At 34.2% G+C, this 15,195-nt stretch overlaps 1 protein-coding gene and 1 non-coding gene across 2 annotated transcripts; one reads left to right on the plus strand and one right to left on the minus strand.

Moving 5' to 3' along the window:
* Positions 1 to 2,831: 2,831 nt before the first annotated feature.
* On the minus strand, positions 2,832 to 10,062 carry LOC123536054 (uncharacterized). Its single transcript, XM_045318840.2, has 3 exons — positions 9,844 to 10,062; positions 7,520 to 7,756; positions 2,832 to 6,807 (listed from the first exon to the last, which is right to left on the minus strand). Exons 2-3 carry the CDS (start codon positions 7,737 to 7,739, stop codon positions 6,635 to 6,637), a joined length of 393 nt encoding a protein of 130 aa, XP_045174775.1. The 5' UTR covers positions 7,740 to 7,756; positions 9,844 to 10,062; the 3' UTR covers positions 2,832 to 6,634.
* Positions 10,063 to 10,276: 214 nt separating this feature from the next.
* Positions 10,277 to 10,358, plus strand: Trnas-uga (transfer RNA serine (anticodon UGA)). Its single transcript has one exon. It is a non-coding gene; the product is annotated as a tRNA-Ser (tRNA).
* Positions 10,359 to 15,195: the final 4,837 nt, after the last annotated feature.

A 15,195-nucleotide genomic window follows, 5' to 3' on the forward strand; every position in this document is an offset into this window, starting at 1 on the left:
CTTGTCTTACAAACCAGATTCTGTTACCTTTTGCGGTCTTTTTTTTCTCTCTCTCTTAAACTTGGTGAATATTTCTATTGTCTTAAACAAACTGAAGATACTGATATTCACTGTACTTTATAACCTGACCACTGGCAAAATATTTTTTCGTAATACATAGTCTTAGAATGGATTAGGTAAATTAGAAAAGGCATGAGTAAATTGTTATTAAGAATAAGAAATATTATTATAAAGATAATTTAAAATTTTAAAGAATAAAAATAACAAATTTTGTTTTATATTAATTTTTTAGCTTTTTAACACAGCCCTACAAAGGGAAACAACTTAGTCAGAAAATATGTATCATTAATAACAGCTTTTATCTCCTTTCAGTTATCTTGTTCTGTCTATAAGTAGGAATAGCTATAGCATTAGATGATATCTTTGCTGGCAATAGAATATTCACGACTGTTGTTGTTGTTATTCACCGACTTTGTCACTATGTATTATGGGCAGTCATCTGTTTGTAATTCTACATATCATGCTATTGATTTACTGAACTATTCATGCTATATTATGTGATTATGTAAAAGGAGTTTCTCTGGAAATAAAATATAAATTACAAAAAAAGTTCAAAACTGGGTCATGTAGGTTCAAAAACTAGGTCACCAGGTCAAATCAAAGGAAAAGATTGTGAACACTAGAGGCCACAGTTGTGACCCAGTCTTTATGAAACTTGGTCAGAATGTTTGTCTTGATGATTTCTAGGTCATTTTTGAAAATGGGTCATGTGTGGTCAAAAACTAGGTCACCAGGTCAAATCAAAGGAAAAGCTTGTGAACATTCCACAGGCCACAGTTGTGACCCAATCTTTATGAAACTTGGTCAGAATGTTTGTCTTGATGATTTCTAGGTCAAGTTTTTAACTGGGTCATGTGGGGTCAAAAACTAGGTCAGTAGGCCAGATCATAGGAAAAGCTTGTGAACACTATAGAGGCCACAGTTAAGACCCAATCTTTATGAAACTTGGTCACAATGTTTGTTTTGATGATCTCTAGATCAAGTTCGAAACTGGGTCAGATGGGATCAAAAACTAGGTCACCCGGTCAAATCAAAGGAAAAGCTTGTGACCACTCTAAGAGGCCACAGTTGTGACTCAATCTTTAAGAAATTTGGTCCGAATGTTTGTCTTGATGTTCTCTAGATTAAATTTGAAACTGGGTCATGTGGGTTCAAAAAACTAGGTCACCAAGTCAGATCAAAGGAAAAGCTTGTGAACACTCTAGAGGCAACAGTTGTGACTCAATCTTTATAAAACCTAGTCAGAATCTTTGTCTTGATCTCTAGAAAAAATTTGGAACTGGGTCATGTGGAGTCAAAAACTAGGTCACCAGGTCAAATCAAATGCTTGTGAACAGTCTAGAGGCCACAGTTGTCACTCAATCTTTATGAACTTGATCAAAATGTTTGTCTTGATGATTTCTAGGTTAAGTTCGAAACTGTATCATGTGGGTCAAAAACTAGGTCCGTAGGCCGTATTACAGGAAAAGCTTGTGAATACTCTATATAGGCCACAGTTGTGACCCAATCTTTATGCCATTTGGTCAGAGTGTTTGCCTTGATGACCGCTAGGTGAAGTATAAACTGGGTCATGTGGAGACAAAAACTAGGTCAGTAGGCCAGATCATAGGAAAAGCTTGTGAACACTCTAGAGGCCACAGTTGTGACCCAGTCTTTATGAAACTTGGTCAGAGTGTTTGTCTTGATGAATTCTAGGTCAAGTTCGAACTGGGTCATATTGAGTCAAAAACTAGGTCACAAGGTCAAATCAAAGGAAAAGCTTGTGAACACTCTAGAAGCCACAGTTGTAACTCACTCTTTGTGAAACTTTGTCAGATCTTTGTCTTGACGATCTCTAAAACAAGTTTTAAACTGGGTCATTTGGGTTCAAAAACTAGGTCAAATTAAAGGAAATGCTTGTGAACACACTAGAGGCCACAGTTGTGACTTAATCTTCATGAAACTTGGTCAGTTTTAAACTGCGTCATGTGGGGTCAAAAACTAGGTCAATAGGCCATATAAGAAAAGCTTGTGAACACTCCAGACGCCACAGTTGTGATCCAATCTTTTTGACACTTGGCCAGGATGTTTGTCTTGATGACCTCTCAATCAAGTTTGAATCTGGATCATGTGGGGTCAAAAACTAGGTCAAATCAAAGGAAAAGCGTATGACCACTCTAAAGGCCATAGTTGTGACTCAATCTTTATGAAACTTTGAATGTTTGTCTTGAGAATCTCTAGATCAAGTTTGAAACTGGGTCATAAACTAGGTCACCATGTCAAATCAAAATGAAAGCTTGTTTACACGCAAGAAGCCATGTTTTTTGTCAGACCTTAATGAAAATTTGTCTCTTTGAAATCATTAAGTAAAACATATTTATACTGTTATGGTGTGTTTATTAAGATCAGGCCAGAGCTAAGAAAGTTTTTTGTGTGGGCATAGTTAGGATGAGTAACTGTTTTTCAGTTGATTAACTTTGCATTTAGGTGTTCAGATGGTTAATCCTGTACTTGCACTTTAATCACAGGAGTGTCAAAATGCTATAATGAAGATCTTCCATAACTTGCGGCATAAGTGCATTTAAAACATCACCAAAGTAAAGAATGTGCAACTCTCCTGGACATAAAACACAATTTAAAGTAATGTCTAAAGACCTTGGGCATACAACTCGCCCTTTTTTGCTGTAACAGTGAATATGTTTATTTCATCTGAAAGGTTGCCTTTTTACAGTTACGAGTTTTGTTTCATCAATTTACTATCATAGTTTCAAGAAATTAAAACAACACCTGGGTAAACTGATATGTTTATTACAACCTGTTGTATAGGGTTTGGAATGTACATCTATAAACAATATAAAAATTTAATCATCTGACTATACAAAATAAAACAAAGGAAAATAAAGTCTTTATAAGAGATGAAATAGAAGGAAGTCTTTTTAAAGGGTATACCTTTAACAAACACTGTTTGTACTGATTTAGAATTTCTGTTGTTGTAAATTTAAATCGGTGTTAACAGAGTAAACCATTTTACTAAAAGCACAAGAGAAACCTCAAAATTTGAGATATTAATGTATCAGTCCTGCACTTTTGGAAACAAGAAACATAATTATCAACCATCAACTTTAATCATAATATTAATGTATGAAACTGTAGTACTGTTTTGTCTTTGGACCATTATAAACAGTTCACAAACCATAATGTGTTGGTTAGTCATATTTAAACCAAATGAGCTGTGCCATGAGAAAACAAACATAGTGGCTTTGCGACCAGCATTGTTCCAGACCAGCCTGCACATCCGCGCAGTCTGGTCAGGATCCATGCTGTTCATTTTCAAAACCTATAGCAATAAGAGAAGCTGTTAGCGAACAGTATCCGTGCAGTCTGGTCTGGATCAATGCTGGTCGCAAACCCACTATGTTGGTTTTCTCATGGCGTGGCTTATCTTGCCATTTTTCTCTTGAAAGGATTAGCATTAAAAAGAGTATCACTAGGTTTTGAATACCACAAGTTGCACATATATGTTTATGTAAGTCAAAAAATATGACACAATATTGAAAGATAAAATTTACGATAAAATCTTATTTCCTTTATACAATGGTACAGACATTCTTAACAAAACTATTTACAACATACCGAGGGTTGAATGCAATACTGTAGTAACTTTACAAAGTAGTGCATAAGAAAAGATATGGTGGTCAAGGAATGCCACATTTCAAAACTAAATGAGTATATTCCCCTTAATACATTAAACATTTATCGTTACAGAAGTCGAGTGGCTTACAATAAGGGCCTAGAAATGTTGCCATTATTAATTTTACAATTTATTAAATAAAGAAGGACTTACGACAGTATTGCATTCAACCCTCGATTAATTTACATGATATAATTATATACACTTAAAATGTAAAATAGTAAAAAATTACATTTGTATATATAGAGCCACAGGGCAGAAATGCATGAGGTATGAAGTTTGTCTGCAATATAAAATTAAAACTACCCTATGGCATGTTTAAAAGTGGACTAAAATTTGGTGTTTAACAAAGCACGAAGAAAAAGAATGTTGTGTTACTATTTATAGTAATTAGAATATAGTTATTGAAAGATTGAACTTGAAATGTATTATGCAACCATGTGTGTATTTCAGATATGTATCATATTTAACAAGAGATAGCTAGGAGACCATATTTTTCTCTAAGGTGTTAGCTATGTCTTTCATATTAATTGAAATGTGAACATGTATGGTAACTTCTAGAACAGTCAAAGATATACAAACCTTACAAAAACAGTAAAATTTAAAACATAACTAGAGTTTTTAAAGTTATGACTTGTTCTCTGTTGTGTGTAAAAAAAAATAAACAACTGAGGCGCTAAAAAAGAAGAACAAGTTTAGAAAAGTATAAATGTACAAGGCCAAGATTTTAGACAAAAATATGATGCAGTAGGATACGTGACTTGTCATATTAAACTCATATGACGTAAATAACACAATACTGCATCTTGCATTTCTTGTTTCTTCCAGTATATAATATATTGTTTCCTGGTACTAGGCATTTATTAACCACCAAAAATGATACAAACTGATAATTTTCTTCTGATGTAACCACATTTAATACCAACTTATTACCTCATTGAAAAAAAAATGTTTAGAAATAATTTCATGTGTTATATATACTTCCTTGAAATTTTTTCATTAAGATAATATTTCCCACTTCAACATCCTTTTTCAAATGACTCAGGGAAAGTTAACACATATTATGTGTCATATGCATACTACCTACTTGTATTACATGACTCCACCCTTGATAAAATTAAATATGGCATGACATGACTCCATCCTTGACAAAATTAAATATGGTTGAAGATTAACTGTCATTTTAAATGGTTTAAGATAAAGTGCATTTTAATTTTTAAATATTGCTAGAGTTAAAAAAGTCATAATTACTTAACACTCTAAAAATTGGACTGAAAGAAAGCATATAAGCATTTCAAAGCTCTAGAATTCTATATCTTGTTTTAGACAGAATTATTTGTCACTCTAAAATTCAATTTTAAACAATTTACTCCAATTTCAGTAGCAACAATTTTCCATGATTACTAATACATTCTGAGAATTCTCATATTTACTGCTTTGTTTGCATTCAAGTACTTGAAAATAAAAGAGGAAACACGTTGTTGTCAAGTATGTACTTATTAACAATATTTTTAGCTCAAACATGTATAAATCTTCATATATTGTAGAGTTTTACAACAATTTGTTTCGGTCAATCTGAGAAAAGCAATGTTATAATAAAGAGTATAGTCTTATTGAATGGCTTGCTGGTCAATATAGTCAATATTATATGACATTTGAAATGAATTTCAAAGTTGATTTTTTCTCAAAATACGACATCAGCCTAGCAAACCCGTGTTGAACTATGGACTGGTCAGTAGCACAAACTGTGGACCAGCCATTTAAATAAGGAGTCATGTAATAAAAAGCAGTTTGTTTTATCTTTCCTATAGATAATTACGCCAGTGTAATATATGCCCTGAGAAAACTGAAACTGGTTTCAAGCCATACAGTATGTGCCAATATCAACCCTCATTATGTGTCCACTATGGATTTCATTTACAGTACATTGATAGATCTATCAATCAAATTTCAATTATATTACAAAATTATGCCACAAATAACAAGTGTGGTACAATGCTGCATTGCCCATTACTTTTGTGTTTTATGTTACACGTATTATAGTTCTCAAGTAACCATGAACAGCTCTGTTTTCAAATTGCACAAATGATAGATGAAGAGCACTGATTTTTTTATAGTTATTTTGAAGTAATTAATTCTGGCCATGACTCTGTGACCCGACATGCATGTTCTCAAACAATTTTTTTTAAGAAGTATCCGTTGCCTTAGTACCCTAATTGAAGACTTAACACAACACTACTGAGAAGAATAAAAGTGGCATAAAAAGTGTTTATAATTATAATTGACTGTGATTAGCACATTTAATTTCTTTTAAGACTTTTGAATATTAACATGCCTGTTTACAGTTTGCTGAATGGTGAAACAAGTATAAGCATGCAGACAGATGATACTGGATTATAAGTGATTTCTAATATCAGATCTCTTAAACAACTGCATCTAAACGTAAGGTTATCTCTAACAGTTTTTCAGGAGTGTTCAAAAACAGAATTAACTTTAAGAAATCATTATGTTGCTTTTGTAAATTACATTTTGAACACGAACAAAAAAATGTAAAAACTAAAAGACCTTATTTTATGACATAACAATAAGAACACAACCTTTATGCATCAAATATTTAAAATCCCTGGTAAAATTTCTGATATGTGAAAAATGTTTCTATATACACAATTTAAATGACTTGAGATGTTACTAGTTTATCTTCTAAACGTTTCAACAAATATGTACCTGTTTTTGTATCCATAACCCATGCTTGCTTTTTTTTATGTATTGAGTAAAAAATGAATATAGCAGGCATTAGTCCTAGGTGAAGATGAGCTAGTACAAATCTAGTTTACAATATTGGTTCAAATCTGTGTTGGACAAATTAGTGTTCTATGCCCCAAAACTGTGTTGGACAAATTAGTTCTATGCCCCCAAACTGTGTCCTCCGTTTATTCCTATAGGACTTACGGCAAACGCGATGGCAATGTAAAGGATCACGGTAAAGATGAATATACACATGCATGACGTAATTGCGTAGCTTCCCCACTTCTGTGCATATCTAATGTCCGCCCGTCTGTATGCTCGATCTGACATGACTGAAACAAAGCAGGGTAAATAAATGATTATATGTTAATAATGTACTGACCAAACTGTGTAAATTCATGCTACAATTATTGTAGAATTATGCATATAGCTATTTCCCTAAAATTTTGGACATTTTTACTATAAATCTCTTTTTTTTTTTAAATTAAATCTTGGGACAGTAAAAGAATAATTAATTTTTCATCTCTCAAAACTTGGTGGAAAATACCGTTAAACGGTTTATTACAGACTAAACAGTAGTAAAAGATAATCATATTTCATTCTTCGGTCAGGCAGACATGTTTCGATCCTGAGAAGATAAAAATTCGGTACAAATGATACAGTTAATTATCATGACAAACAGGAGATTTTCTCTTTAATAGTCATATCATATTAACATCTTGTATGGCTTTAATGCCATTTCCAACGATATTTCAGTCATCGAACACAAATCAATATAATTATTCTCCACCATCAAAAGGCAATGTCCCCACTATGATGAATCCTGACAAAATTTTGTCAAAACATTTGAAAAAAACACCTTGGGGATGGAAGTCCCGTCTGCTTTTGTGTATATTTTACAGTTGCTAAGAAAGGCATTGATTGTATATACCAAATAGTCATCTAAAAGAGCCTCCCTCAGTTTTAAGCAATGGCCGTGATGTTTAGTTATATCATAAACATTAAGTGATCTATGCAATATAGTAAACATGCTGAAGAACTTACTTGCAAATATAAGAGCAATTGGTCCACAAAGAGGGTTCAACACACATAACAATATTGATATTAACATGTAGTTTTCTGGCTGTCTTCCAATGTAGTTGCCATTGACAACATCCTTGCGTACATACACCGGGTCTTTGCTTACGAGGACTTGTTTTGAAGTTGCAAGAGTGTACACATCGGGGGAATGTGTTGGTGTGTAAGATGGTGGATGTGCTGCCATTTCCGTTTTGAACTTTTCTATAAAAAATAATATATATAAGTCATAACACAAACTTCTTCAAACAGTATTTACAAATAACATAAGCCCTTAAAAGAGCTTTAATTAACCAACTATCATTATGTAACAAGGGTATGTTAACAAAATGTAAAACGGCTACCATTATATCATAATAAGAAAGGCTGTTATATATGAATATAAAATCTTATGCGAAACATACTAATCCTACCAACTGTGTTTTTTTAAAACTGCTTATTAATATAAGAATAGAGTTACGAGGTGACCAGAAATATGGGGCATTTAAGTTGCCACAGTAATTAAAATAAATAAACTAATTTAAAGAAAAAAATCTTAAAATTCAGAACATTTGAATTGACCTGATAAATAGCCTATTTATATTTTTCATACAATATTGTATCGGTATGACTCTCCATGCAGGCATGTTCCTTGTGCAAACTAGAGCTATCACTAAAGGTGATGAATGTACCCCCCGCATGCACTGACACAGTACATTGCAATCTGACGCACACAAGATTGCATAATTATGTGGACTGTATGTATATAGACTGTATGTATACAGTATAGTAACAAAAAACAAAGTCCCATAACTATGCAGAATATTTATCTAAAAGAATGTAACATGTACCATGCACAACTAGGGTTGGTACTGATCACTTGTGTGAAGTTTCATTAAATTGTGTGCAAGGGTTTGGTAGATAAGGCACGCACAAGATTGCATATGCAGACTGTATGTACATAGTATGTTAACAAAGTCCCATAACTGTGCAATTTTTGTTGCTGAAAGAACCTAACATGCCCATGCACAACTACTGTTGTTACTGATCACTTGTGTGAAGTTTCATTAAATTGTGTGAAGGGGATGAGGAGAGATGGTGCGCACAAGATTGTGTCTATGTATATAGTATAGTAACAAAAAAACAAAGTCCCATAACTCTGCAAATTTTTTCTCTGAAAGAACCTAACATGCCCCATGCACAACTACTGTTGTTACTGATCACTTGTGAAGTTTCATTAAATTGTGTCAAGGGGATGAGGAGAGATGGTGCGCACAAGATTGTGTCTATGTATATTATAATATAGTAACAAAAAAACAAAGTCCCATAACTCTGCAAATTTTTTTTCTAAAAGAACCTAACATGCCCCATGCACAACTAATATTGGTACTGATCACTTGTATGAAGTTTCATTAAATTGTGTCAAGGGGATGAGGAGAGATGGTGCGCACAAGAATGTGTCTAATGTATATAGTATAGTAACAAAAAAACAAAGTCCCATAACTCTGCAAATTTTTTTTCTAAAAGAACCTAACATGCCCCATGCACAACTACTGTTGGTACTGATCACTTGTGTGAACAGGTCGGAGACTTCCCCTGGATTGAGAGACAGTCTCTAGATCTAAACACTGTCTCTCGTTTGAAAGACAAAATGTCTTTCGATCGAAAGACAGCATTTAGCTTTAGTGTTGAAAAAACATGAAATCATTATTAAAACAATCATTTCATTGCAGTCGCATTATTTATTCATTGAAACAACTTGTTATTTCAAGTAAACTTTACAAGAAATCATTGTAATAGAAGTTTGCTTAATCAATATAATGCTTAAACAAAATTCCCAAAATAATTTTAATTTTGAAAATTTGATATATAAAAAGAAAGGTAATTTTCTCCATTTGAAATAGATTTGCGCATTCTAAAAAGAGAGTTTTAATTACTCTTTCAATGATTTTCATTGCTTAAGCTAATTTGAGTCTTTTGATCGAAAGACATTTTGTCTTTCGAACGAGAGACAATGTTTAGATCGAGAGAATGTCTCTCAATCCAGGGGATGTCTCCGACCTGGTGAAGTTTCATTAAATTCTGTCAAGGGGATAAGGAGAGATGGTGCGCACAAGATTGCGTCTACGGACAAACAGACAACCTGAAACCAGTATACCCCCTCAGCCAGGATATACATATATTGACGGACATCAACATTGATGACACTACTGGGCCTTATTTAGAAAATAGAGCACCTGGCCTTGTTTCCTAATTGTTATTTATAACGTAACATCTTTTTCGGGATCATTTCCTACTCCAACATGACTCACCTGTGCCAATTTTTTTGTCAAATTACTGCAATATCTTCAGAAATTACGCTTCCCTGATAATGAAGTATACGACAAGGCTTCAGTTTAACGAAATTGTTGCATATGTAAAGCTTACATTTGTTCAATTTGATTTCATTTCACTGCAGCAATGAAAATCAGCGTTATTTTCTTTTTATTTTCACCTGTGTATTTTGAAAACATTTACTGCGCATGCGTGCAGGTAAAACAAAATGATATTTCCGCTTAGGACATCGTCTAGAAAATATTTGTATAGATAATAGGATGTGAAAATGAAAGAATAAAACTATAGACATTGAGATGAATTTATTAAAGCATAAAAATATAACGAAAGAAAATACTTTTAACTGAATTATGAATATGTAGTTGCGACTGTAAAGTATATAATTTATAAACAACACAACTTTAGCATCGAGCTGTGATGGCCGAGTGGTTAAGGCGTTGGACTTGAAATCCAATGGGCATTGCCCGCGCAGGTTCGAACCCTGCTCGCAGCGAATACTTTTGTTTTGGATTCCAAATATCATTAGAGACTAAGAACTCAGCTAAGCAAACAAAAGATCTTGAATTTAAGAAATAATTTATAGCAAAGGAGTGTTTTATCACTATTTATGCACGACGGGCGGTAATACGTCGAGCGTAATAATTTCACGAGAGCGCAGAAGAAAAATTAACTTCACGAGATAGCTGCTAATTAATGACACTGTAGAAAGACTTCTCTAAATAGTGTTAAAACACGGTTTTGCTATAAATTATTTCGATTCTAATATGCCCTTAATCTAAAACAGTAGATAGAATATAGTAACATTGACGTCATTGCACGTTAACGTGACGTCGTTCTAGTGTAAGCGTATTTTAACAGAGACAAGCATATTAGCATATTAGATCTATAACAGTTTGTATTACTATTCACTTGATAAGCGGTGACTATTCACCAAGACTAATTGGTAAATGTAGTAATTCCATATAGTATGGCTATAACATCATGGCTAACACGTGGTCGTTAGGGCTACCTCGTACGTTTAAGAAATAATATATCTCATCCAGTGATTTGTCGTTGAATAAATCATTGTTTGGAGTTCAGATGCGAAGGAATTATATCACGAAGGCGCAGCCCGAGTGATATAATAATACGCATCTGAACGACAAACAATGATTTATTCAAGAGCAAATCACTAAATGAGATATATTATTTCGATTCTAACACGTTACCGAGGATTTTTAAGTACATTCTTGACGACATTCATTAAATATTTGCCCGTTTTCAATCGGTTTCTTTTCCAGCGCGCCGCTATGCCGTTTGACGCCATGACGTAATAACTGTGACGTCAGAACAGTGATTTGTTGTATAATAATTCACTGTTTTCTGCCTTCTTTGTTTAATAGGAAAATGAATCGGATCGTGTTAGAATTAAGAAATAATATATCTCATCGGTGATTTGTCGCTGAATAAATCACTGCTTGGAGTTCAGATGCGAAGGAATTATATCACGAGGGCGTAGCCCGAGTGATATAATGCTACGCATCTGAACGACAAACAGTGATTTATTCAAGAGCAAATCACTAAATGAGATATATTATTTCGATTCTAACACGTTATCAAGGACTTTAAAGTACACCTTGTCGGCATGCATTAAATATTTGCCCGTTTTCAATCGGGTTCTTTTCCAGCGCGCCGTTACGCCGCTTGACGCTATGACGTAATAGTTGTGACGTCAGAACAGTGAATTGTTGTTTATTCTAACACGATCCGATTCATTTTCCTATTAAACAAAGAAGGAAGAAAGCAGTGAATTATCATACAACAAATCACTGTTCTGACGTCACAATTATTACGTCATGGCGTCAAGCGGCATAGCGGCGCGCTGGAAAAGAAACCGATTGAAAACGGGCAAATATTTAATGCATGTCATCAAGGATGTACTTTAAAATCCTTTATAACGTGTTAGAATCGAAATAATGTATCTCATTTAGTGATTTGCTCTTGAATAAATCATTGCTTGTCGTTCAGATGCGTATTATTATATCACTCGGGCTACGCCCTCGTGATATAATTCATTCGCATCTGAACGACAAGCAATGATTTATTCAACGACAAATCACTGGATGAGATATATTATTTCTTAAATAAATCACTGTCTCCAGCCTTCTTTGTTTAATAGGAAAATGAATCGGATCGTGTTAGAATTAACGTTAACGCATGAGGGTTTGAGACCACAATAAGTGTTCTAAAAGATATAATATACATACAAGTATGAAAAGAAGAAAAAGTAGGTTAATTAAAGTAAATAGACTCCCGTGGGAAAACTTAATTATATCGAAACAAAAGATAAAGAAAAATTAACTTCACGAGATAGCTGCTAATTAATGACACTGTGAGGTACAATTTATCGTACACGAAGAAAGACTTCTCCAAATATGGACTATTAATTCTAAATACAGATCAGCCATTCCGGAACCTTTTTCGAGACAATGAAATGTCTTAGACTAATAAATAAATAAATAAATAAATAAAATGATCATCAAACAGGATAAAAAATGGCACATATTATACACAGTTTTTAAGATGTCACAAACTATTCCAATAGTATCACAATTCCACTGATATTGCAAGTGTCCTTTCTTTCCGCAATGTCAATCAAAATAAGACTTTTTCCCTTCTGATTGATGTGTAATGTCAGCTAGCTGTGACGGAATGGGCCTTTAAAAAACAACAACAACAAAACAACAAACAAACAACATACATTTCACAAAAAAGAATTCTACCAGAAGGAAATGCAACACACTTATAAATGTACCCGGCTGAATCCTACAGTAGGCGCTAAATATCTCGGAGTCACCATCACACATGCTGACAGCCTCATCAGCCAGCTGGAAATGATTCCGCGACGAGCTGCAAGGTTCGTCAAAAACGACTATCACTGAACAAGTGCAGTCTCAAATATGTTGCAAGATCTCCAATGGAACAGACTTCAGCACAGACGCAACATGTCCAGAATAACCATGCTTTACAAAATTAGGCATAATCTTGTTGATATTATTCATGATCCTCCTCTAAGGCAATCAAGATCTGCCAGAATCCACAACCAACAGTACAACCAAATCTCCCAGCTGTAGCCAATCTGCCTAAACACAACTTTTTCCCTGCCACTGTCGTCTTTTGAAACCGACGCTGGAGGGCTTTTATGGCTGTTCTGGAAACATCAACACAGTCTAAACGCCAGTTTTTGTTTTATCAGTTTTTTAAACAGTGTACAAAGAGAGGCTTTTAGTCTTTTAGATGTAAATAGTTGTCCTTTACGACTGGCGCCTGCACAGTATTTTGAACAAATCGCGAGTATACTCTTCTACATTGAGGCAATGTCTGAAAATGATGATAATGATGGTGGTAATGTATGACATAAATTTGACCGGAGTCTTAATTAGGGCATTATAACGAAAGACGCCGGACGATTCGGTTACCATTCGGTTGCGATGATATGATATTTGAATGCAGTTATCTCGTAAAAGATACCAACTTGCTTTTTCGTATTCTGTTGTTTTTTTTGCGGATCTTTTCTTCTATGTCGTATGTTTGGAAGCGTCCGTGTACCAGCAGAGGTAGCAAATGGAGTAGTACGACTTACTTACTCCCACATACGACTTAGTAATTCATACATACGACTTACTAACTCATACATACGGCTTACTAACTCATACATACGACTTACTAACTCATACACACGACTTACTAGCTCAAAGGTGTCCTCTGTGGCCGAGTAGTAAAGTCAACAAGTCGACAAAATATGACCTACATCGTGTCGGGGTGACTTTATAACAAACAAAAAATACTCATTCCTACGCAGGACTTAGTATCCACTACGTATCCCTCAAGGGTGTACCAGACCCAAATTTCATATTTGAAAATTTGAACAGTTTCTACAAAAAGTTTAAGTAAGCATACAATTAACATGTTTATGTGTAGTAACAGCACTGCAGATGAGGTATAAAATAATACAAAACTAATATATGTATAGAAAACAGAATACTTCTTTACTACTGGTTAAAAAATGGAAGTTCTTCTATTAAACGAGTGTTACTGCGCGAAATTTAGTTCTAAAATTAAGCTCTTCATACACAATTAATTGAAATATTTAGTAAAGTAAAATACGTTTGATGAGGGTTTTGTACATTTGAAGAAAATATCTAATGATACAATATTTTAGCGGAAGAAGCTAGGACATTGGATATCTTTAAAGACCCACCGCGACCTAGTGACCTACTTTTTCCTTCCACACGAACTTCGTGAAAATCATTTTGACAACCAGGCACCCATCTGAATAAATGTGTTTAACAACATCACCTGCAAACTTATTCAGTCAATCTTTTTTCAATATAGTTAAATAACTATCTTACCCGGTAGAAGCTAGTGTGGTACTTCATATACTTTGTTAAGATAAATATTTAAACGTTAACATGGTTAAATGCATTTTCTTCCGCATAATATTTTGACTAGTTATTTAGATTTCTACAAACCATCACGGAAATACAACAGAATACAGTTATTCCGTGGCGCTTCTTTGACTAATTACAACGCATGTCACAATGACTACTACTTATATCTTACTAACTCTAACGTGCGAAGTACAACCTAGTAAATTCAAAGTATGACATAGTAACACCTACGTATGACATTGTAACACCGAAGTGCGATTTACACACTCCTACATGATACTTACTAAATAATGAGTTGCTGTGCAAGAGTTATTATTGTATGCGTGGGAGTTTGAAAGTACTTGCTACATAGACGTTACTATGTCATACGTAGAAGTTTTTAATCATGCGTTGAAGTTCATATGTACTTCGTAGAAGTTACAATGCCATGCGTAGGAGATTTTTTAGTTCCAATGCCGTGCCTAGGAGATATTTTAGTTTTACGTAGAAGTTACAATGCCATGCGTAGGGCACTTTAAGTGTTACGTAGGAGTTGCAATGCCATGCGTAAGAGAGTTTTTAGTGTTACGTTGGAGTTACAATGTCATGCCTAGGAGATTTTTTAGTGTTACGTAGGAGTTACAATGCAATGCGTAGGAGACTTAGTGTAACGTAGGAGTTACAATGCCATGCGTAGTAGATTTTTTAGTGTATCGTAGAAGTTACAATGCCATGCGTAGGACACTTTTAGTGTCACGTAGGAGTTACAATACCATGCGTAGGATATTTTTAGTGTTACCTTGGAGTTACAATGCCATGCGTAGTCCTGAGATTTTTAGCGTTACGTTGGAGTTACAATGCCATGCGTAGGAGACTTTTAGTAGAAAAGCAGCACATGTTATGTAAACTTCGAAGATCGCA

The sequence above is a fragment of the Mercenaria mercenaria genome, chromosome 17, assembly GCF_021730395.1.
Source record: "Mercenaria mercenaria strain notata chromosome 17, MADL_Memer_1, whole genome shotgun sequence".
Lineage (NCBI taxonomy): Eukaryota > Metazoa > Mollusca > Bivalvia > Venerida > Veneridae > Mercenaria > Mercenaria mercenaria.